Source organism: Bicyclus anynana, chromosome 16 (genome assembly GCF_947172395.1).
Source record: "Bicyclus anynana chromosome 16, ilBicAnyn1.1, whole genome shotgun sequence".
NCBI classification, from domain to species: domain Eukaryota; kingdom Metazoa; phylum Arthropoda; class Insecta; order Lepidoptera; family Nymphalidae; genus Bicyclus; species Bicyclus anynana.
In genome coordinates, this window is record NC_069098.1 from 4,221,291 (window position 1) to 4,244,885 (window position 23,595).

General features: G+C 36.9%; 3 protein-coding genes across 4 annotated transcripts in view; 2 read left to right on the forward strand and 1 right to left on the reverse strand.

The window, feature by feature from the left end:
* The window catches only part of LOC112046682 (transcriptional regulator ATRX homolog), a 34,961-nt gene extending 20,527 nt beyond the window's left edge, over window positions 1-14,434 (forward strand). The window contains exons 19-28 of one of the 2 annotated variants that reach the window (XM_052885997.1): window positions 911-1,088; window positions 1,794-1,906; window positions 1,990-2,098; window positions 2,480-2,864; window positions 3,641-3,785; window positions 4,822-4,961; window positions 5,820-5,928; window positions 9,354-9,490; window positions 9,949-10,049; window positions 11,420-14,434. In XM_052885997.1, the coding sequence (XP_052741957.1) occupies window positions 911-1,088; window positions 1,794-1,906; window positions 1,990-2,098; window positions 2,480-2,864; window positions 3,641-3,785; window positions 4,822-4,961; window positions 5,820-5,928; window positions 9,354-9,490; window positions 9,949-10,047 (1,415 nt within the window). In that variant the 3' untranslated portion in view covers window positions 10,048-10,049; window positions 11,420-14,434. Of the gene's footprint in view, window positions 1-910; window positions 1,089-1,793; window positions 1,907-1,989; window positions 2,099-2,479; window positions 2,865-3,640; window positions 3,786-4,821; window positions 4,962-5,819; window positions 5,929-9,353; window positions 9,491-9,948; window positions 10,050-11,419 lie in introns of those variants that run through there. The other variant, XM_052885996.1, reaches the window with a different exon arrangement.
* A 292-nt stretch (window positions 14,435-14,726) lies between these two features.
* On the forward strand, window positions 14,727-17,600 carry LOC112046687 (DNA repair protein REV1). Its single transcript, XM_024083408.2, has one exon. The coding sequence runs from the start codon at window positions 14,882-14,884 to the stop codon at window positions 17,585-17,587; it is 2,706 nt and encodes a 901-aa protein (XP_023939176.2). The 5' UTR covers window positions 14,727-14,881; the 3' UTR covers window positions 17,588-17,600.
* A 509-nt stretch (window positions 17,601-18,109) lies between these two features.
* Window positions 18,110-23,595, reverse strand: part of LOC112046688 (tubulin-specific chaperone cofactor E-like protein) — a 51,320-nt gene continuing 45,834 nt past the window's right edge. The window contains exons 6-8 of the mRNA XM_052885998.1: window positions 22,109-22,240; window positions 21,221-21,323; window positions 18,110-20,487 (exon numbers count right to left, since the gene is read on the reverse strand). Of these exons, the coding sequence (XP_052741958.1) occupies window positions 20,368-20,487; window positions 21,221-21,323; window positions 22,109-22,240 (355 nt within the window). The 3' untranslated portion in view covers window positions 18,110-20,367. The remainder of the gene's footprint in view (window positions 20,488-21,220; window positions 21,324-22,108; window positions 22,241-23,595) is intronic.

Below are 23,595 nucleotides of genomic sequence, written 5' to 3' on the forward strand. Positions count from 1 at the left end.
CTTAGCAACTACCAGTCCGATTTGAAAAATTCTTTCAGTGTCAGATAGCCCATTTATCGTGGAAGGCTATATATTATCTCCGTATTCCTACGGGAAAGGGAACCACGCGGGTAAAACCGCGCGGCGTCAGCTAGTTTCCAAGATTTGATAGATTAAGGCTGTGGTGTACTTCTTGACTAATTCATTTCAGGCATTTTCTTCAACGTCTAGAGTGCACCCCTAGAAGATTATGTAACGCAAGCGTCTAGTATTTAAATAAGGCATATCTTTACTACTACAGATTAGTTTTTGTAAGACATATTTATGAACCTAATCATTCCGGTAGCTGCAGCAGAAAAAGCTGATACTGATAAGTGTCACAAGAATGCCTCTCTGACTGAGAGTCATATTTGTATCATCATCATCATCATCATCCTTTAGCCATAGAGACCCTTGGAGATGCAGTGCCAGAAATTTTTTCTTAATTATTTCACTGTGGTTAGTTGCCGAAGAAGACAGAAGGCTGGCTCGTTTTGTGCACAAACATAAATGCAGTCAGTATTCCTACCACCATTTCACGTGGGCATGATTTATTAACTTGATTATACTACTTAATTTTGTAAAAGACCTAATAAAATAATGTATAAAAAATTAATATTATAAAAAGGTATCTGGATCTACTTAACCGGTTTTGAAAATTCTTTTACTGCTAGAAAGGCAGCTAGCCTTCCTACCATCTCGCCTTAAGGTAAGTGATGATGCAATCTAAGATGGAAGCGGGTTAACATGTTAAGTTTCCCTTTCCCTTCCTGCGCTAAGGTTACCTAACATAGGTAACCTTTTCGGTTTCTACACGACATCGTACGGAATCGTCGAGGCCGAAGCCTCCTACCAGCCAAAGTAAGTAAGTAAAGTAGTTATTGGTTTTTAGTTGAAGGTTATGAAGACCCGATGGCAGTAGAGAACGACGCTCAACCGAAGGAAGAGAACCCGACCGAGTGGTGGATGTCGCTCATCAGTGAGGACGAGTTGGACGACATGCGACATTCGCACAAGCTGATGGTGCTGTTCGAAGTGCTGCGCCAGTGCGAAGCTATTGGCGATAAACTGTGAGTATCTGCTACAGTAGAGAACGGAGAACGACTTGGCTGAAAATTGGTGAGGAGCAGATGCGTCTCTAGCTCTCGTGGCGCCCAGGTGCAATCATCACCCTAGCGCCCTCTAGTACCAAAGCGTGCTGAGCACTGTTAAAATGGAATAAGTACGTACAAACAGCACTTCAAGTTACCTATTTTTAAAAGAAAATTTCAAAAAATTGTCTGGAAACAACTAGGTTAACTAGGTGGGTATACTAAGTCTCGCAGGTAAAATTTTTTGGAACTGTGATAGTTTTAGTTTGGGAAGATAGATTTTTTTTTTTATTCTTTAAAAGTTAGCCCTTGACTACAATCTGACGATGACGATGCAATTTAAGATGGAAGCGGGCTAACTTGATAGGAGGAAGATAAAAGTCCACACCCCTGTAAGTGATGTAACACCCACTGTAATTGCACGGATAAAATTAACTTTATGGATGTAAAGGTTAAAAAAACAAAAATAACTGAACACAACTTTCAAAAAAGTTTAATCGAAAACAAAATAGTGGCGCTCGGGCGTCCCTGAGATCGCGGCACCCGGGTGCGAAGCACCCCTTGCACTATAGGTAAAGACGCCTCTGGTAGGGAGGTAGCTTAGCTTGACTGGACTGCTATTTATTTATAAATTTAAGAAAAAGTCAGTCAGTCTTTTAATTTCAGTTTTTAATTTTATTGTAGGCTGGTGTTCTCACAATCCCTGTACTCATTAGATCTGATAGAACATTTCCTGGGCAAAGTGGACGAAGCGACGCAGTCTGAACGAGTTGACGAGAAGTTAAATGGACATGTAGGTGTGTAGCATTTTCTTTATTATTTAGCACATTGACTAAAAGAAAAAAATCGTATATTGTAAAAATATTCGATTGTTTTTTAGGCTCATGGGCACCAGGATTGGACTATTTCAGATTGGACGGTTCAACGTCTTGTGAAAACAGATCCATTTGGTGCAAGAGTTTCAATAGTGAAGCTAATCCCAGAGCTCGGTAAGTTGTTGATAATTTTTTTTTGGATAAAAGAATAAGTTTATAAATAAAAAATATTCACTATTGTTCTAATTGTTTATCTTTGAGTATCAAAGAGAAGGAGATACGATAGAAGACCTTTTATTCAATTCCTTGACGTTCATTACACCATGGAGTTATTGACAAAGAGTTACCATCACCATTCTGGGGTAAATTTTGCTTTAGGGCATCATCGAGATGTTTGTCCTAGCCTATTGTTGTATAGAATTAACTTTTGGCGACATGTCACATTGCGGTCCAAGATCCTTTTATTTCTGTACTAATTTAACCAGGATAAAGTAATTTTTAATATGAAACTGTGATAATTATATTTTCTTATGAATGTTATTTATTTGATTGTAGATTATTCCTAATATCGACTCGCGCGGGCGGGCTAGGCATCAACCTGGTGGCGGCCAACCGCGTGATCATCTTCGACGTGTCGTGGAACCCGTCGCACGACGTGCAGAGCATCTTCCGCGTGTACCGGTTCGGCCAGAAGAAGCCGTGCTACATCTACAGGTTCCTGGCGATGGGGACGATGGAAGAGAAGATCTACGAGCGCCAAGTGACGAAGCAGGCCATATCGAAGCGCGTGATCGACGAGCAGCAAATAGACCGGCACTACGCCGAGAACGACCTCGCCGAGCTGTACAAGTTCGAGCCGCAGCCGCCCACGCCGCGCGAGCTGCCGCCCCTGCCCAAGGACAGGCTGTTCGCCGAGATGCTGAAGGAGTACGAAGCGCAGGTGAGTGGTGAGTGGTGAGTGGTGAGCGCACACGAGTGCATGAGTAGGCGCGCTACACTCCACACTGTACAAGTTCGAGCCGCAGCCGCCCACGCCGCGCGAGCTGCCGCCCCTGCCCAAGGGCAGGCTGTTCGCCGAGATGCTGAAGGAGTACGAAGCGCCGGTGAGTGGTGAGTGGTGAGTGGTGAGCGCACACGAGTGCATGAGTAGGCGCGCTACACTCCACACTGTACAAGTTCGAGCCGCAGCCGCCCACGCCGCGCGAGCTGCCGCCCCTGCCCAAGGACAGGCTGTTCGCCGAGATGCTGAAGGAGTACGAAGCGCAGGTGAGTGGTGAGTGGTGAGCGCACACGAGTGCATGAGTAGGCGCGCTACACTCCACACTGTACAAGTTCGAGCCGCAGCCGCCCACGCCGCGCGAGCTGCCGCCCCTGCCCAAGGACAGGCTGTTCGCCGAGATGCTGAAGGAGTACGAAGCGCAGGTGAGTGGTGAGTGGTGAGCGCACACGAGTGCATGAGTAGGCGCGCTACACTCCACACTGTACAAGTTCGAGCCGCAGCCGCCCACGCCGCGCGAGCTGCCGCCCCTGCCCAAGGACAGGCTGTTCGCCGAGATGCTGAAGGAGTACGAAGCGCAGGTGAGTGGTGAGTGGTGAGTGGTGAGCGCACACGAGTGCATGAGTAGGCGCGCTACACTCCACACTGTACCTGTTCTGTCGCAGATGTGCAAGCCTGCCCAGGCGCTACGCTCCACACTGTACCATGTTCTGTCGCAGATCTACAAGTACCACGAGCACGACTCGCTGCTGGAGAACAAGGAGGAGGAGACGCTGACGGAGGAGGAGCGCAAGGCCGCGTGGGAGGACTTCGAGAACGAGAAGACGCGCCCGCCGCCCGTGCCATACATGAACAACGGCATGGGTAAGTTTCATCTATTTACCTACTAGTGCCAACCGTAAAAAATTCTTACTTCAGGGAGCTATGATCTTAGCGTGAATTTTCTGAAGGGTAATTAATATAAATCGTTCAAATACGTTACCCAAACTATGAGAAAATTCCAGTTATTGGTTAGTTCGCAATACGCAAATGTTAAACTCTCCTCTCTTCTACGTTTACATAATATCGCGGTCTGTCGCCAATAAAATAGTCGTCATAGCCAAGGCGAAGGTTCGATTCCGGTCCGGGGCATGCACGTCTAATTTTTCAGTTAAGTGCATTTTAAAAAATTAAACATCACACGGTGAAGGAAAAACATTGCGAGGAAACTTGCATAACTAACATTTTTCTTAATTCTCCCGATAAGTGAAGTCTGCCTATCCGTCTAATTAGCCGGCGTGGTGGACTATTAACCTAACCCTTAAAAGGAGACTCGTGCTCAACAATGACCCGAACATGTCAATGATTATGATGATGGTAGTGTGTAAGTCCGTGCTATGTTTTACTTCGAAGACGCGACCTAATCTTCCTCCAAAGGATGAGCGCAATGGATTTTTGATTTTTTGAACGGACAGCCTCCGTGGCGCAGTGGTATACGGAGGTCCGGGGTTCGATCCCCGGTTGGACCGACTGAGATTGTCTTAATTACTCCAGGTGTGGATGGTGGGAGGCTTCGGCCGTGGCGTTACAACCCTACTGACAAAAACGTACCGCCAAGCGATTTAGCGTTCCAGTACGATGTCGTGTAGAAACCAAAACGGGTGTGGATTTTTATCCTCCTCCTAACAAGTTAGCCCGTTTCCATCTTATATTGCATTATTTTTTTTTAGTTTCTCATTCCTGCAATCTGTCGTGGGACATTCAGCGGGATTTTAAGTATTTGTATTAAGGCGTGTTAGGTGCAAAATCCAGTGATTTGCCCTTATGATTTTGCCCACTTACCATCAGGTGTGATTGTAGTCAGGGGCTAACTTGTAAAGAATAAAAAAAAAGTTATATCACCATCATCCATGGTCCACAGTACAAGGTGTCCAAATGCCGATCCAGATCCAGCAAATGGCGAACGTGGCACTGGCGAAGATAATACGTCAGAACACGCCCAACGTCACTGACGAACAAGTCAGTACCATGGTGCCGATGATAGCGCGAAGCAATCCAAAGGTATGTATGTGGAAGTACCAGTGGCGTAGTCAGGTGACCAAGGGCCCCAGTGCACGTTTTATCAAGTAAAAATATAAAATAATAATGGTATAAATCCGAAATTAAGTCTTTAAGAAATTAAGTCAATTCCAAAGCATTTCTGCTGAGAAAAATGGTTTAGGTCGTACGCACTTGATAACACATCGTATCGACACGGGTGACTTCGTCCATTCGACAGCGTTACTATAGATTGTCACCGGACAAACAGCGTATATTGTGCGAACAACTAGACGAAATGTTACAGCTTGGAGTCGTGGAACCTTGTGAAAGTCCATGGTCTTCACCAGTCTTACTTACATCTAAAAAGATGGTAAACTTAGGTTTTGTCTAGATAGTCGAAAATTTAATTCTGTAACTGCCTGTCTGAACCGATCAAGATAAATTTTGGTATAATGGTAAATGGGACCGTGGAGCAAAACATAGGGTACTTTTTGACCCTAAAATAAAAATAAAAGGGGGTGAAATAGGGGTTAAACAAATATTCAAAACTGTAATTCTAAAAAAAAAAACAAAAAAACAGCCGAACGTAGAACAACCAACAGTCTACGTTGGAAGTCGGTTAAAAATCAAGGGCTTTCCATACAAACTTTCAACCCTTCTCCATATTATGGTCTCAAATCGTGCCAAGTTTCATTTCAATTCATTTAGTAATTTCAGCGTGATGCCCGCTTAACAAAAAATACGGACAGACAGTATCGATTATATATCTTCAATGTACAGAATTTGACCTGTTACAGTTTTATTATAAGTACCTATAGATTACATATTACCTAATGTTTCATTGAGGAGTTTTATTAAACCTTGTTTTTTTCCGTACAGCTGATGCAGGAGATATATAAAAATTTATACAGTTTGGGTCATGCGGGCATTATAAATTCGAGTGCACAAGGAACGAATCGACCGATGATGAATCCAGCCCTAAACCAAGGTTAGTTTATATTTCGATGGCAGCAAAGTAGACGATTCTTTAATGTTTTGGCTGGTGGGAGGTGTTGTATTACAGTATATACATGTAACAGGAGGCTTCGGCTGTGGCTAGTTACCACTCTACCGACAAAGACGTACCGCCAAGCGATTTAGCGTTCCGGTACGATGTCGTTTAGAAACCGAAAGGGGTGTGGATTTTCATCCTCCTCCTAACAAGTTAGCCCGCTTATATCTTTCATTACATCATCACTTACCATCAGGTGAGATTGTAGTCAAGGCCTAACTTTTAAAAAATAAAATTTTTTTACAAAAAACATTAATAATCATTTCAGAAAAAAAATCAATTAGTAATCATTTCACACATATATTCACAAATATTAAAAAAAAATTAATCATACGCAATTTACAAATATTTTACTTTGAGCTTAACGTTAAAACATTCTACTAATATTATAAACGCGAAAGTTTGTATATATCGCTCATTTGCAACAACATTGACATTTCTCAAAAACTACTGTTTTACAGGAGAGCATTTTCAAGGTTTATAATTCGGTTTACGGGAGAAAATCTTTATTTTTGTTGTTTTTATAGATTAAACATGACAATGTGATTATCATTTTATATAATAAAAAGTATAAAACTTTAAGTTTCATATTTATTCAAAGAGATACGAAGGTTTTTGTGACACCAGGTATCACTAGTGTCATTATTGCAGATAAACAAGATATTTTTTTTTAATTATGTAGGCTTATGACGCTATACACGATAAAATTTTCTTCTTTTGGAGTCGATAGTTAGTAATTATCACAAAAAATGCCGATATAGAAAGAATTATTTATTGACGTTTGGAATAAAGTAAATCAAGAACATAGTAGTTTAAAGTATTAAATCTGTAAAATCAACAATTGGCTTACGTCTAACTATCGTTATTATTACAGGAATGGCACAAAGTAAAGAGACACAAGTTCCTAAGTCATAAACTCCTCTGTTGGCTTCGACTCGTCCCAAACATAGCATTCTACCTTGTTAGTTTTTAAATCACAAATGGTAAAATTTAAAACATTTAACTTGCTTAAGCTTTTTATTCTCAACATAATTGTTTTTCTTTTAAATGGTTCTCGTGGTCATCTTTTCTATTTTCTTTAAAATCCGTATAAATGGTACATTAGACTCCTAGGTAAATATTTTATAAAATTTAACATAATTCTCATAAGGTTGGTTATTTTGCTTTTGAGCTCAACATAATTACTGTGAATATCACTTATTTTCTTACTTCCGTCTATGAAAACCCTTGTTGTATTGACTCTCGTTTAATGGGACTCTATTTTTGGTATAATTTCGTATGCTGTCTCCCTTTATGACGTCGTCCAGTTTTGGGTGCTTGTTATGTGTACCTCAGTTATCATCAGCTAATATATAATTGGCCAATAGCCTGAAGACAAACGTCTTCAAACAGTTTAGCTTTTTAATCACATTTCTCCGCCAACTAGCTTCATTTTTTGCTTATGTTTTCTTTCTATTTTAGCTTGGACTTGGAATATTTCGTGATGAAGTTGATGGAATTGCAATTAAATTCTGTAATAATAGGTTAAAAAACTACTTCTTTAAATCACTTCAAGTATATAAAACACTAACCCTCTCAATAAGTATCATCATGAGATTCTATCTGATAATGAGCTGAACGACAAATCATCGTTATTCTCTTTGTTATCTGAAAATTACTAAAAATTATGTTAATTTCAAGTTTTAGTTAAAGATCCTACAGTCCCATTACTAAAGGCTACAATACCATTCCAGTAAGGAAATTGTAAATTACTGTGATGAATTACTATTACTATTGTGTAGTAAGTACTTAAAACATAAATAAATACAGTGAAGAAGGTACTCACTGATTTCTGTACAACTTCTTCATTGGTTGTGTTTCTTTTATCGTGCAACGCTAGGATTTTTTTACCTCTCGAGTTTCTTGGAAACGACATTGTCTGTCTGAAAATTACATTTTTATTATTAACTAAAACGACGCATAACAATTTATAATTAAAATTTAATTAAAAACTCACTGTTAATTTTATACAATAACGGCTTAATAACAAACATATTTATGATTGCAATGAATGAAATGTTTTGCTTATTATCAAAAACGACATAATAACTGTTATTATTAGTTGTAATAATAATGTTTTCTGCAGTAACGTCATAACACAAAATATGTCTGTACAGATATTATAAATATTTATCTGCATGAAAGGCATATTAGATATTGTGACGAAATGCTTAAAAACATTTATCAATGAAGTGTGTTGAACTTACCTGTAAGAACATTCTAATTCAAAAGATGTCCTCCTTCATGAGTACCGTATAGCCGGCCGCTATTTTGCCTCATTCACAACTGAACATATGTCACTGTTGTCGCGAGCCGCGAGAGTTAAAGAGACAGCGCTACAACGACACTATAAAAAGAATTTGCGCTCCTTTTCTAATAAAAGACCTTAGATAAATGATGTTTTTGCAGCAAATAGAAAATCGAATTTTCTACATAGCTGTATCAATAACTCAATTATCATAAATTTTGAGTTGTGTCTATATTGTTGCGAATGAGCGATATGTATGTTTGTTTGTTACTCTTTACCGCTGCTACTATTAAAGCGATTTGGCTAGATTTGGAATGGAAATAGATTTTACTCTGGATTAACACATAGACTACTTTTATCCCGAAAAAATCCATGGATTTTCGAGATTTGCGAAAATCTGATGATTTTGACAATATGAATGTTTGTTACTCTTTTATGCCTCGGCTAATGAACTTAATCACCTGAAATTTAAAGTAGAGATAGATTATAGTCTGGATTAACACATAGGCTACTTTTTATTCCGGAAAAATCCATGGTTCCCGAGGGATTTGTGAAAAACTAAACTCTTGGCGGACGAAGTCGCGGGCGTCCGCTTAATAAATTAAAATTAAATAAAATATGAAAAAATATACCACTATATACCAAATTTACAGACGTAAAAAATAGTAAACATTTAGAGTACCGATTAACATGATATTTTCCATGATGAAATAACTGTTTTTTGTGCCAAATTTTTTACATGATTTGCATTAAAATAACATCTTATAGCTATGCTGCCTTTTCGTAATTCACTTTTGTTTTGTGTTGTGTTTTGTTACTTTGTGTCTAATTTTGTGTGCCTAAACACTATCGTTGATATCTATACTAATATAATAAAGCTGAAGAGTTTGTTTGGTTGATTGAACGCGCTAATCTCTGGAACTACTGGTCCGATTTGAAAAATTCTTTCAGTGTTAGATAGCTCATTTATCGAGGAAGGCTATAGGCTATATATTATCCCTGTATTCCTACGGGAACGGGAACCACGCGGGTGAAACCGCGCGACGTCAGCTAATAATAAATATATCGTTGATAGCGAACGGCAACATGGCGACGGGCGTCAATATACCGATCCGCAGCAACGTGCCGCTGGGCGGCGCGATGTTGCCGTGGCAACAACAGCAGCGACAACAGCAACAGCTAGAAATGCAACGCCGTATGCAGCAGCAAAAGGTTGATATCGCATTATCATACTAATATTATAAAGACGAAAGTTTGTGTGTGTGTGGTAATGTTATCAATAATTAATTGATTATAACATATTAATTGATTATGAAACACGGCTAAAACTCCCGTGATATAAGGTCGGAATGCCCGACTAGTCTGTATGGCCCTTAGTCATGAGCTGGTTCTTGCAACGCGACATGATCCAAATTGCTAAGCGGCGGCGCGGCGCGCAGCTGCTCACATCCCGTGCTGGGAGAGCGGTTGAGTGGTGGGAAATGAAGGTTCCGTTACACTCTCCGACGGTTCATTAATGTCATTTTCATTAGACTCTTCTTCTTGTAAGCAAACCAAACGAACGCTATCTTGTTCCAAGTTTGTTATTTGTGACAATGAAAGAAATAGCAATTTCCACGCTGTCGGCAGCAACCATCCATGATTCCGATTAAAATGTTCATAATTGACAGTTTCAACAGCAACGCCCAATGGCGCAAGCGAAGCCCCCGGGGCCGCGGTGGCACGCCCCGGAGCCCGCCGGCGCCGTCGTCGACCTCGACTCCGACTGAGAGTAAGTGAACTATATGACTTACCACGCCTGAGAGCCTTATGCCTCTTGCAATGCCTGAGAGCCTTATGCCTCTTGCTCAGACCAATTATTGTATAGGACCTGCCTCACTAGACGTTACTTTTCTGTCAAAGTATATGATCAACGATCTAATGCGATTATGAAAACTGTCTCTATAGTATCAATGTTAAATAGTTGTAATCGAGTTCGTCGGTTAAAGACCTCCGTAAAAATATCTTTTTGTGTAATTGAATTGTATAATATAATTGGTCTGAGGCCTTTTGCAATACCTGAGAGCCTTTGCCTCTTGCAATGCCTTAGAGCCTTATGCCTATACGAATGATTTGACGGCCTCCATGGCGCAGTGGTATGCGAAGTGGCCTTACAAGACGGAGGTCCTGGGTTCGATCCCCGGCTGGACCGATTGAGGTTTTCTTAATTGATCCAGGCCTGACTGGAGGCTTTGGCCGAGGCTACCACGCTACCGACAAAGACGTACCGCCAAGCGATTTAGCATTCCGGTGCGACGTCTTGTAGAAACCGAAAGAGGTGTGGATTTCATCCTCCTCCTAACAAGTTAGCCCGATTCTATCTTAGATTGCATCATCACTTACCATCAGGTGAGATTGTAGTCAAGGGCTTACTTGTAAAGAATAAAAAAAACGAACGATTTTTGAGCGGTAAATCCAAAAATTGTTCGTACTCGACTAAAATGCTAAAGAAGTCTAAACTAGGCTTTAGGCCTGGCTGGATTGAACCCTTTTTTTCAGATAGCGGAAAATGCACATAGGAAATCGTGGTCGAGAATTTGAGGTTAAGCTTCGCTATACTCTCCCCACGTATATTTAAAATTTAGCTTTCTTGGTTAAATTTCATTCCATATATAGTGTGTATAGTCGTTCGTCATCGTCGTTATCAACCCATATACGGCTCACTGCTGAGCTCGAGTCTCCTCTCAGAATGAGAGGGGCTAGGCCAATAGTCCACCACGCTGGCCCAATGCGGATTGGCAGACTTCACAAACGCGGAGAATTAAGAAATTCTCTGGTATGCAGGTTTCCTCACGATGTTTTCCTTCACCGGTTGAGACACGTGATATTTCATTTCTTAAAATGCACACAACTTAAAAGTTGGAGGTGCATGCCCTGGACCGCCGGATTCGAACCCACACCCTCCGAAATCGGAGGCAGAGGTATCCACTGGGCTATCACGGCTCATTATCACGGTGTGTATAGTAACTGGACTAATACAAAATCTAGGCCAAAATAATCGGATTTATTCAACAATATAAAGAATTTTTAATCTAATTTGAATATTTAGCAACCAAGTCTCTAAACCATATATTGACTAACTTATAATTCTTCATTTTACAGTACCCAGGCGCGTGGCATGTACAGCAAGTTGTCAGGACTGGTCCCATCATAAAACTATGATTGTAGGAATATATTTATAGTATGCGCCAAACTTTGAGTCCGCTCTGACATTGCAAAACGTCGGACAACGCAGGCATTAGACCTCTCAACGATGTTTTATACTAGAAATAGGGTACTAGCGCATCAAAACTGAGATGGACAAATGTGTATAATTGTCTTAATTTCATTTAGTCTCTTATGTCAAATAATACCTAAATATTGTCTACAATGTCGAATTGTAATATTTACAGTATAAATTATCGTTGCTAACCCCGCTGCATTCGTACACAGTATACGCCTCATGTTCAAAACGGACTCGAATCGAGGAAAAAATAATTTATAGTACGTTTAGAGACGAGATAAAATACGTAAGCAAAACCTAAACTAATTTGCATACGAAAACTGAGACAACTCTATCCTCATCTGTCGTGAGCAATAATTAATATGTATTTATTTATTTTTATATTTTTAGCCGATTTCTAATGTAACAAAACTATAATAAAAGTTTTCTCCAAATCAAACTTAAAATATCTGACATGTTTTAATTATAAGTAACACAGTTTGTGCGCTTTGCGCCGACAATGGAGGTGAAAAAAAATCTCGGTTTCGTAAAAGGGTTTAAAACCCCCACTTTACACACTTTTTAATTCATGTGAATACATAAATACATAAGAAAAATAAAAAAAAAATATCTGGCTTTAATACAAATCATATGACATTCCCTATCAGCTGGCCTATTCACTAATTTGGTCTTTATTATCAACTGATATGATACTGTATGATATTCACGACGGGTTGACAGAAGGCACCATATGACATTTGTTACATAGAATCAGAATTTCGTTTATGTCAACTAACAAAAGCTCAAGTTAGTGAATCGGCCTGCAGGTTGTCAATTTGTTTACATTCTTTATCTCGTTTCAACAAACTTACTATAGATGTAGAATGCATTTACTTTTCTGTAATATGGACATTGACCTCATATAATAAAAGGACACACAATCATGTAGAAAATTCCACTTAAAAACTGGCCAATTTTGCATTGACAGTTTCAGAATTATTGGTAAAGAAAATTATACCTAAAGTCCTTTAAATATAGTCCAATATTCAATTAAATCCCAAATTCAGAGCAAATTCAACATTAAGAATTGAGTTTAAGGTTGAATTTGCAAATGCGACTACTTGAGTTGAGTGCCAAGAAGTTGTATTTGGCACTCATTGAGTGGAGACGTTTTTTGTTCGCTGATTGTGCCATCTCCTTTTTAATAGGAGATCGATGAATATGGAATGCATTTTAAAAATGTGAATTGTATGATAATGGCAAAATAAGTATTTGTATATTCTTGAATATACAAATATTTAGTAACTAGGTCGTTATAATTTTTTAATTTTCCCTATTAATGAGTGGTTTTCTATATTCAAAGAATTAAACTGATTGTAAATATTCCAGAATTATTATATAATCTGAGATATATAAGATACACTTAGTAATGATGTACCTAAGTAAGTTTTAATTTTATTGTTGTTGTAAAATTTTGACTATAAAAAACTCGATGTATATATAATTATGCCGCCTTGTTTTCATAAGTGGCAGGTCCTTTCAAAACTTGGGTCGGATTGAATAATTCAGCTTTTATTTGAAGAAAATATAGTTAAATATAGTATATTATAATTTATAATTCTGTTTGTGAATTTACAAATCCTGTGATTGTTGAACGGAAATGTCATTTTCGTTAGTTTAATTTTTGTCATGTTTATGGTATGAGAGTTTCTTTTTCTTTTATTGTCATTTCTTTTCTTTTTTTTTGTGTGTGAGATGTTGATGTTAAAGATTTCATCTAGTTATGATAAAACTTGTTCAAGCTAAATTTTATCAGAACCGGATAAGTTTTAAAAACACATAAATTATTAATTTTTGTAGACCTTATGATACTGATGCAAATTCCAAGAATATTAATTACTTATTTTCGAAAATTATACACTGAACTGCTTTGACGCGTATTAAATTAAACACTGATTTTTAGAAGAGATAAAATCTCGACTATGTACCTACTAAACTATAGACAAACCATAAAACTCTTGCTTACTTGCTCGGTATATTAGGTGCTCGTTGTGGATATGAGGAGCGAGAGATTTGGGTGTTGACAATTTTGTTGGCCAAAAAAAAACAAGTTAATTTTTTATTAAATAACGCCCATTCATTCTATCGCAACGAAAGAAAGCGATATTTGTAGTACGAGATTCGGTATATATGTATAAGTAATATATACTATCTATTTTTTTGGAATAAGAAATAAATAAATTATAGAAAATATTCACATTGACACATTTCAAATAGGTTGCTTGGTGAAATTGCGCCCGGTGAGTATTAAATTACTAATTTTTTTATTAAATTTATTTAATCTACTCGCCTCTCTGCTTAAATAATAAAAATCGTTTTTCCAAAATTATCTTGTTATTTTTTGGCGCGTATCTTAGGCCTGCTCTCCAGTCCAGCAGGACTTGAGTCAGTTATGTTTTGTATGTCATAAAGATCGGCGCTCGTTTTGGCATCTTACAAGTACGATAATTAGGTACCTCTTTGCTCTGGCATCACTATAAAAAAATCCTTGAAATCAATAGATAAAAATATTTATTTGCTAATATTCTATTGTTGAACCACCTTATACTACATTTAAAGTATAGTCCGAATAAAAAAATCGCTATTAAAACGCAAGAATTACTTCTATGACTCCTAACTAGCTATCTATCTAGTAAGGTTGCAATAAACTAAGTTATTGTGATTTGTGGTGATAAGGTATATCTTGTCAGGTTTTACATAATTGTTGTGTTGAATGTTTAAGTTTGAATACCTGTGCAAGGAATGCTGTAACAGTTTAATTAATTATTATTTATGTTTAATTGAAACTGTAACAAACTGCCTATTACTTACCTATTTTGTTGTACTTGATTAGTAAATGATTTTAATATCTTTAATTTGTTTTTCTTATTCTCTCTCTCTCTCTATTTCATTCTGATTTAAATACTGATAAATACCTCAGTGCCAACTTCATATTTGCACACATAGACCATTTTTTTTCTAAATGCACAAATTTCGAAGCAAAAATGAAAAAAACACTACGACGTGCACGTGACGCACATTTGCATCTACAATCTCTATGTTTCCATTTCGCAAATGACATTGAAATCATTGACATGTGACAACTGACAGTGACAATAACAAAACAAAACAAACATCCAATTCCAAAAGCCAACTCCAAGTAATTTTTTGGCGGCATTGGCAATTGGCATTGCGGCAACTGGAAATTAAGAACTGTTTGTTTTTAATCAAAATCAATTAAATAATAATATTAAATTGGCATTGTGTGTATGTGTATAAATAATTTTTAATTCAAGTTTTAGTGAACAATATAATATAGAAAAATGCGCAGAGATGAAAAATTTTCTGATAATGGATTTGAAGCTTGGGGTGGATATATGCAAGCTAAAATTACAAAACTGGAAGAGCAGTTTTCATCGGGGATTGGAAAAGCTGATAATCGACTAACAAACATTTTCAATGGAATAAGTATCTATGTTAACGGCTTCACTATACCATCAGCAGATGAGTTGAAAGAGTTAATGGCAAAACATGGTGGTGTTTACCACACGTATCAAAGAAGCGATGATTTTGTTATTGCTTCGAATTTACCTGATACCAAGGTTAAAAATATGTCGCTAGCTAGAGTAGTTAAGCCCGAATGGATAACAGCGAGCATAACAGCCAATCGTTTGTTGGATTATAAGGATTACTTACTTTATAGGAATTCTAAAACACAACCAAAGTTAAACTTTACTCATACAAGTAGAACAGACTCCTTTAATGTTCATGTTAACTGTGAGAGAAAAGAAAGCGTCAAGGTAAAAGAAACCAGCCCCAGTGATGGTTATCAAAAAGGTGTTGCTCGAGACAATCACTCAAACACCCTAAATGAACCAGAATTCCAGAAAAACCAACCAACTAAAACTGCTGCCGATCCAAATTTTATATCCGAATTTTACAATAATTCAAGGTTGCACCATATTTCACAGCTCGGGGCATGTTTCAAACAGTATGTCAATGATCTTAGAGATGAAAGTAACTTTGAATTTCCAGCTCGTAATGATTTGAAATCAAGAATATTGGCAATAGACAGCGTTACGAACCATTCAAGTGCTGCATGTAATCATCTAAAAACAATTATGCATATTGATATGGATTGTTTCTTTGTCTCTGTTGGATTGCGTAATAAACCAGAGCTCAGGGGAAAACCTGTTGCTGTTACACATTCTAAGGGTGGACAGCCACGGACAAAAAGACCTGGTGTAGATAGAGCAACAGAATTTAATTTATATAAACAAAAGCAGTTTAATAAAATAAGTAAAGCAACTGGAATAGCTGAAGGTTTTGAATTGAAGACGAGAGTTGACAATATCACAGATGAGGATGATAAGTTTGGATCGATGAGTGAAATTGCTTCATGTTCCTATGAGGCAAGAGCCAAAGGAGTCAAAAATGGGATGTTTATGGGGGAAGCTTTAAAACTTTGCCCTGACCTGTTAACAATCCAATATGACTTTGAGGGCTATAAGGAAGTTGCATACACATTATACAACACTATATCTCAATACACATTAGACATAGAGGCTGTGTCCTGTGATGAGATGTATGTAGATTGCACTGAACTTTTAAAAACATTAAATGTTAGCGTTCATGATTTTGCCTTTGCTTTAAGAGAAGAAATCAAAAATAAAACAGGATGTCCATGCTCAACTGGGTTTGGCGGCAATCGTTTGCAGGCAAGACTAGCCACTAAGCAAGCTAAACCAGATGGACAGTTCTTTCTGACACCTGATCTTGTTGATGAGTTTATGTTTAACATTAATCTTAGAGATCTACCTGGAGTTGGAAGGCAGATATCACAGAAACTAGAGTCTTTAGGACATGTTACTTGTGGATCACTTCAAATTCTATCACTTGCATCTCTTCAAAACCATTTAGGCAATAAAACTGGCTCACAATTGTATGATCAGTGTAGAGGATGTGACGCACATCCATTAACATTTCATACAGTTAGAAAATCAGTGTCTGCTGAAGTAAATTATGGTATCCGTTTTGAGAATAATGAGCAGTGTGAAGAATTTTTAAAACAACTTTCAGCTGAGGTTCATTCTAGGATGTTACAATTTAAAGTAATGGGTAAATGTATTACTTTGAAGCTTCTGGTGAGAGCTAAAGATGCCCCAGTAGAAACTGCTAAGTTTATGGGCCATGGATTCTGTGATCCCATCAATAAATCTACAACATTGCAGAATGCAACAAATGATATAAACATAATAACTAAAGAAGTCATTGCTATATGTAAGAAACAAAATATAGACCCAAAAGAGCTGAGAGGTATTGGAATACAAATAACAAAATTGGATTCAATAAGCAATAAACAAGTCTCTGGACCTATTAGTAAATTTTTCAAAAGCAAAGCTATTAGACCTGAACCACAACAAAACAAACCAGAATCATTTGATAATGTTCAAAATGTTTTAAGAACAGATCAAAGAACAAATACAATTCCATCAACACCTAAGAAAAATAAAGTCACACAGTCTGAATCTAAATCTCCAATTTTAGGGACATCAAAATATAATCTACCGAAGAAAAGAGGTAGACCAAGTAAATCTGTAAAGCCAGAGGTATCCACATCAAAAAATGTAATGACTAAATTTCTTCAAGGCGAAAGTGTTTCACATGACATTTGTGTTAAAAAAGAGCCAGTTAAAGAAAATGTCCCAAAAGAAACGTGTACTAAAATTGAACCAAAACCAGGTTTACTTAACTTGCCATGGGAAAAAGTGAGAGAATTACTGAGAGCATGGTTCGACAGTGGTCAGACACCAAAACCTTGGGATGTTGATTTGATTGTAGAGTATCTCAGAGAAATGGTTACCAGTAAAAACATAGATAAAGTATATATTTTGGTCAATTTTATTAAGAGAAAAATAACTGAAATGAAAAATGACAACTGGAATCATGTTGTAAATTGTGTTGTGGAAGAAGTACAAAATGCTATGCTGGCTGTTTATGGTAAAAAGTTATTAATAAATGATTTTTAAAATGTTGAGATAATATGTTTTAATTAGCTATCAGCCAGCAACAGCCAGACCTTTGTCATTTTATAAAAGCTCAGTTTGTCAGCTCATGCTCCTACTATAGATGAGTATCATAACCAACTATGGAGTTATTGGACAGTGATTAGAGGTATTGGACAGTGATGGCTTTGGGAGATACCAGGTTTCAATGATCCAGACCCCTCTACCATATAAAGTATATTTTTATCAGCATAATATGAGACATTCCATTCCTCATTTGCCAGACACTTGGCTTCATGGCAATCCTTCGCTAGATTGAATTATCAAAGGGTTGCCGCGAAGCTGACTAGCGACTGGGAATATAATGTCTCATATTATGCTGAGGTAAACATAAAAAAATTACACTTTATACTTCTGTCTGATCTGGTCCAAACTCTATATTTGGCTACTGTACTTACTTAGGAGCAGGAGCTGACAAACTTTCAGCTTTTATAAAATGACAAGGGACTGGGGTTCACAGAAATGAAAAAGAAATAAAACAAAGGATATCATTTCATGTATTTATTTTAATTTGATTCTATGAAGACGAAAGACATTATTGATAAATTTCATCATAATATACTCTGCCCAGTGTTGTTACAACAGTATACATAATGTATGTCTATCAACAGTGAAATGGCAAAATTAAATTTACGTGAAGCTCACTTTAAAAAAAAGAGTTTCGACATAAACATAGATTTACCTATTTTTTTCAAGATTGTATGATGAAGAAGAATATTTTTTGATAGATTTCAGATAGCAAGTGTGACCTTTTTCCTTCCCTTGATGGTATAAATAACTCAAAGGTGAATGCCCACCTGCCAATACAACATTGGTCCAGGGAATACAGATATAAGTGTCGTAAAACTCAGGCTGTATGGTCAACGATCTTTGCTTGTCCTCGTTCGGGATGAATTAAAAAGGTCATAAAATGTTGTATCAAACTTTTTTGATACATTAATGATTTCATTATTAAAGTAGAAATATCTATATTTTCTTACATATGAGTAAATTGCGGGATGGTTAGGGTAGGCCATGGATGGGCATTTCCTTACTTAAATAGTGGCTTCTGTTGTCTAATTTTGCCTTTTCACCGCCAATATGTCAAATAATTTGTTTTGGCAGAAAAGTAGTACAAGTTTTCGCAGTCCAGATTCACTAAGAATCGGTAATACCTAATGATTATCTAGAAACAACAAAGAAACTGTGCTCATATTTTAATAAAAAATAAATTCTCTTTGTCACAATGACTTGTGGATTTCTTAATTTTACTCAGGTCAGTGTGAGTCAATTACAAAATTTTGCAAAATGGCAGTTAGTATCACTTTTAAGTATTGTTAGATTAAGCATGATTAATGCATTGAATGGCCAATGATATTTTCATAGTAATATACTTGATACATTTAAAAATACATGAAAATAATCACATACATCATCACAATTAATCCAATCTTGGCTTTACTCATTCGTTTATCTAAAATTTACTATCACAGATGTTTATAATATTGCATATTAAAAAAAAATCCGATTTTGTGTTCAACTCTTTTTTTTAATGCACAGAAATAAATGTGCAGATAAAAATCATAAAAGCGTAGGTATCTATAGCTTAAAATACATTCGTAACTTAAAACTATGTATGATTTGTGACGATCCTTCATTTATTATTTAATTTCAATGCAATAGAATTAAACCTTAAACACTCCCTTTGAATAAAAAAACCGGAAAAGTGCGAGTCGGACACGCTCCCCGGGGGTTCCGTACGTCCGTACGGATGATAAATAGTTCAGGAATCAAATTTAGCAGTTTTGCCGAGTTTTGCCCAATATTCAGCTTCAAATAAATCCTTGTTATTTAATTACAAAGTTTGAGATTTTTTCTTGTACTTGTAAACGACAATTCTTGCCAAATTTCATAGTTCTAGGTCAAAGTCAACACTTAAGGGAATCAAAACCAATATAGGGTCCGATATTGGTTTTGATTTCCTTAAGTGTAAAGTAATTCGAAATAAATGTATGTTGCTGAATAAACAGCCGTATCTTTTTTTACGTAAACTCTTTTACTGCGTAATGCGTTTTACTGTTTAAATTTCAACTTTGATACCTTCACGCATTCCCGAAATAAAAAAAATCTTGTTGACTACGGAACCCTAAAAAAATACCTACAAATACTAGTAGGTTAGTATGTTGAATATTTTCAATAACGTTAAATTAGTCTTTAGATAATAATCGAAAGTTGTTAAATATATTTTAATGACCAGTGAACTACCGTCATTTAACTATATTTTTTTATATCTGCATTATTTTCAGTCAAACTGAACGAAGACAAGATTTTTATAAGTACTTACTTACCACAAAAAACGTGGCAACTAAAATATTTAAACATCTCGTGAGGTCTGATTTAGAAAAGTTGCCTTTCAGGATCTAAACTAATAAAATGCTTTTATAATCATGCATATATATGTCTTTGTAAATGCTAACAACTGTTTAAGTATTCAAAATACCTTCTACAATAAAGGAAAATACAAGATCATTGGCAAACTAAATTTATGCTAAAATGCTATTTTTTATATTTCAAACTATATTTGATTCACTAAAATTGTATTTAGCGACTTAGGTATGCTTACTGTATTCAAAGTTTCAAAACCAAGTTAAATGACGGTAGTCGATATACACTCGGAGGCACAATTATCCGCCCACTATAATATTACGCGAGTTTATTAGTGGGCGGATAATTGTGCCTCTGAGTATAAATTATAAGATACGTTCTCATGCCCCGGAATTAGCGGAAATAGAGTGCTTAAGTTTTGACTCTATGATGATTTCGTCTCCAGAACGAATATTGTAGGAATACAGCTGTTTCGTCGGATACCTCATTTCCTCTGGACCCTAAAAAACATAAAAATATATGTTATTTGATGTTATTTTATTACTAGACTAAAGAAGGGTTATGTTTTTCCCACGTATCTTGTATGTGTGTAATATTCTTTATTACCTCATAACTTCCAAACCGCTAGATTTGTCTGAATAACCCAAATGTTCTTAGATAGGTGAAGTTAAAAAAACCAACACGATGACTGTGAGACGCTATAGACTCGAGGTGTAAAAAAATAATCTAATCTCACGATAGGCCGCCGTGACCGAAAAAAAAAGAAAAAATTCCGTCGGGAGGATTGTATAGAAGTGTCTTGAGATTTGACACTATTATTTGGTTATAAGTTCTAGTTTAGAATATTCACCCTTATTTATCGTCGCTAATATTTATCAAAGAAATATAAAAAAGTACGACTACAGATTTTTTTCTGATTGTGTAAACGCCTTAGGCTTCTTAATGGGACCTCAGCAGCGTCGGAGGGGGATTTTGCGAGCGCAGAAGCATCGCCTGATGGGGCTCTAAGGCAGAAACAGAAGATGTGGCCGGAACGAATCTCTAAGGGCGTCTCCTCTGAGACTTTGACCTCGACTTAGAGGGTCATTTTGGAAGGGTGTTTTGGCCTGAGTGTATTTGCTTGAGTAGCTTGTGTTTGTGTTGCCTGGAAAGCTTTGTCGGTCGTTATGTCATCGTCAGGATCGTAAAGGACGGTTTTTCTAGATCTACAATCGGCGTTGGACGACTACAGACCTGTGGCGCGTCTCTCAGGTCTTGATCGACGTAGAAGAGACGCATTTTGGATGCAGGGAAGCCCGCCAGCCGCTCCAGCCGCGTCTTGAGATCTGACACAGTTCTGTAAAAGGAATTCAGGTATTTATTTAAAATGTTCATTACTGGAGCTATTGAATAAAGGTATCACTAAGATTTTTGATGTTGAGTAGGTATCACTAAGATTTTTTAGCATGTAGGTAGATACGTATTTTTAAGGAATTCTTAGTGTAAAATGTTAAGTAAATAATTTCTTATTCTTCTTCTAGTAATAGCTAGCTGACGCCGCGCGGTTTCACCAGCGTGGTTCCCGTTCCCGTAGGAATACGAGCACAATATATAACTTATAGCCTTCCTCGATAAATGGTCTATCTAACACTGCAATAATTTTTCAAATTGGTTCCTGAGATTAGCGCGTTCAATCAAACAAACAAACAAATCTTCAGCTTTATAATATTAGTATAGATAAATTGAACAAGTGCGAGCTTGACTCCCCCACCGAGGGTTCCGTACGTAGGATCATAATAAATAGTTCAGGACTCGAATTGCGCAGTTTTTGATGAGCTTTTCCCGAATTTCAGACCCCCTGTTTATAGATTTAATTAAAAATGTATAGTTTTGAATTTTTTTCTTGTACTTGTGGTTTGTAAAGATGTTACTTGCCTAATTTCATAGTGAAAATGATTTTTAAACATTATATTACATAGTAGGGCTGAGACCTTCTTTTAAGTGAAAACCTGTGTCAGAAGGTCTCGCTCTCGCTAGTAATTAATATATTATTATAAGTTATAGTTCTAGGTTATCGGGAAGTTACCCTCAACTTATTTAGATACAGGGCCCATACAAGGCACGCTGCGTCACTGTCTGTACCTGTAAACGTCGACGGTCCTCACTTCACTGGTCTCTCCGCAGGTGAAGGTGATTTGCACTCGCTTCTCCGGCCGCAGGTCCACCGACACCAGAGGGTCGAGTTTCCCGTGAACACCCAATAGCTCCCAGTACCTGGAACGTTAAATATTTGGAGTAAAAAGAAATTCTGTAAGATAAACAACAAATGGAAAATAAAAAAGGAAATTTGAATTTGAAGTCTGGGGTGGAAACTTGGGAAGCTAATTAGAAACACTGAAGAAAAAGAAATGTTGGGACTTTATACGAGCAGTGTAATCATAAAATATATTAGTTCTAAAAAGATACCTAATTTGATTAGATATATAAACATTTTATTTATATACTAACGGATGCCCGTGATTTCGTGTACGTGATATTCAGTTTTTCACACATCCTGCGGGAACCATCGAATTTTCCGGGATTCAAAGTAGCCTATATGTTTTTCAGTAGGTATTATCATTAGCGATGTTTTTCCTTCACCGTTTGAGACACGTGATATTTAATTGTCCTCCGATTCGAAGGCAGAGGTAATATCCACTGGGCTATCACGGCTCTCATCATTTTATGACGTTTGGAAATCAGCTGCGGTCATCACGCATTCATAAAGATCAAGACGCGTGAGGCGACAGCGGGTGGCAGGGAGCGAGCGCGGGGGATGCCCTGCAGCCGCGCCCTACGTTACCGCTGATATCTAAAATCTTGTACCTATTGCACATCATCACGATGTTCCAAAAGGTGCATTTATTTATACGTTTGCATGCATGCGAGTATTGAATCCTACATAAGGCATATAATGCGTCGTATATAAAATGTTTGTTCTAAAAATAAGTTTACAGCTTCCACAAAAATCAACAAATTTATGAAAAGTAGGTTTTAAAATTTAAAATAACGTAATTTACGAGGATTATACAATGTACCTACCTACACAAGTGTCCGCATACGTTAAGCGAATTAAAAGTGTGTTAACTATTACGAATTCAAAGACTTCATACAATGCGGATTTTCTCATTAGCATTTTGCTGGTCAAGAATTGAGGTTAATTCGTTGTTTGCAACTTTTAGTAGGTACCAACACCTACAATTCATTCCTTATAAATGAGACCTTCATTCTACTTTCCTATTGAAGATGTGTCCTTTGAAAATATATTGGCACATAAGCAACTTCTATTTGCTGTTAAGTAATTTGGATATTTTCTTTTTTAAAATGCACTTGTGCTTAATGACTCATTATGCAAGCGTTTCATATTCTACTATTATAATAATTTATGAAATTATTAAGTATTGTTGCATAATTTTGTTAAAATACTTTTACTTTCTATTATTATTGTTTTAAGTTTGTACATTGTTTTTTTTTTTAATTCAAATTTATAATATGTATATAATATATATAATATGCATTTTGGTTGGTGAAATAGAATCATCGCCCAAACTGTGCTATCAAAAAAAAAGTTCAAAATTCATTTATTACAA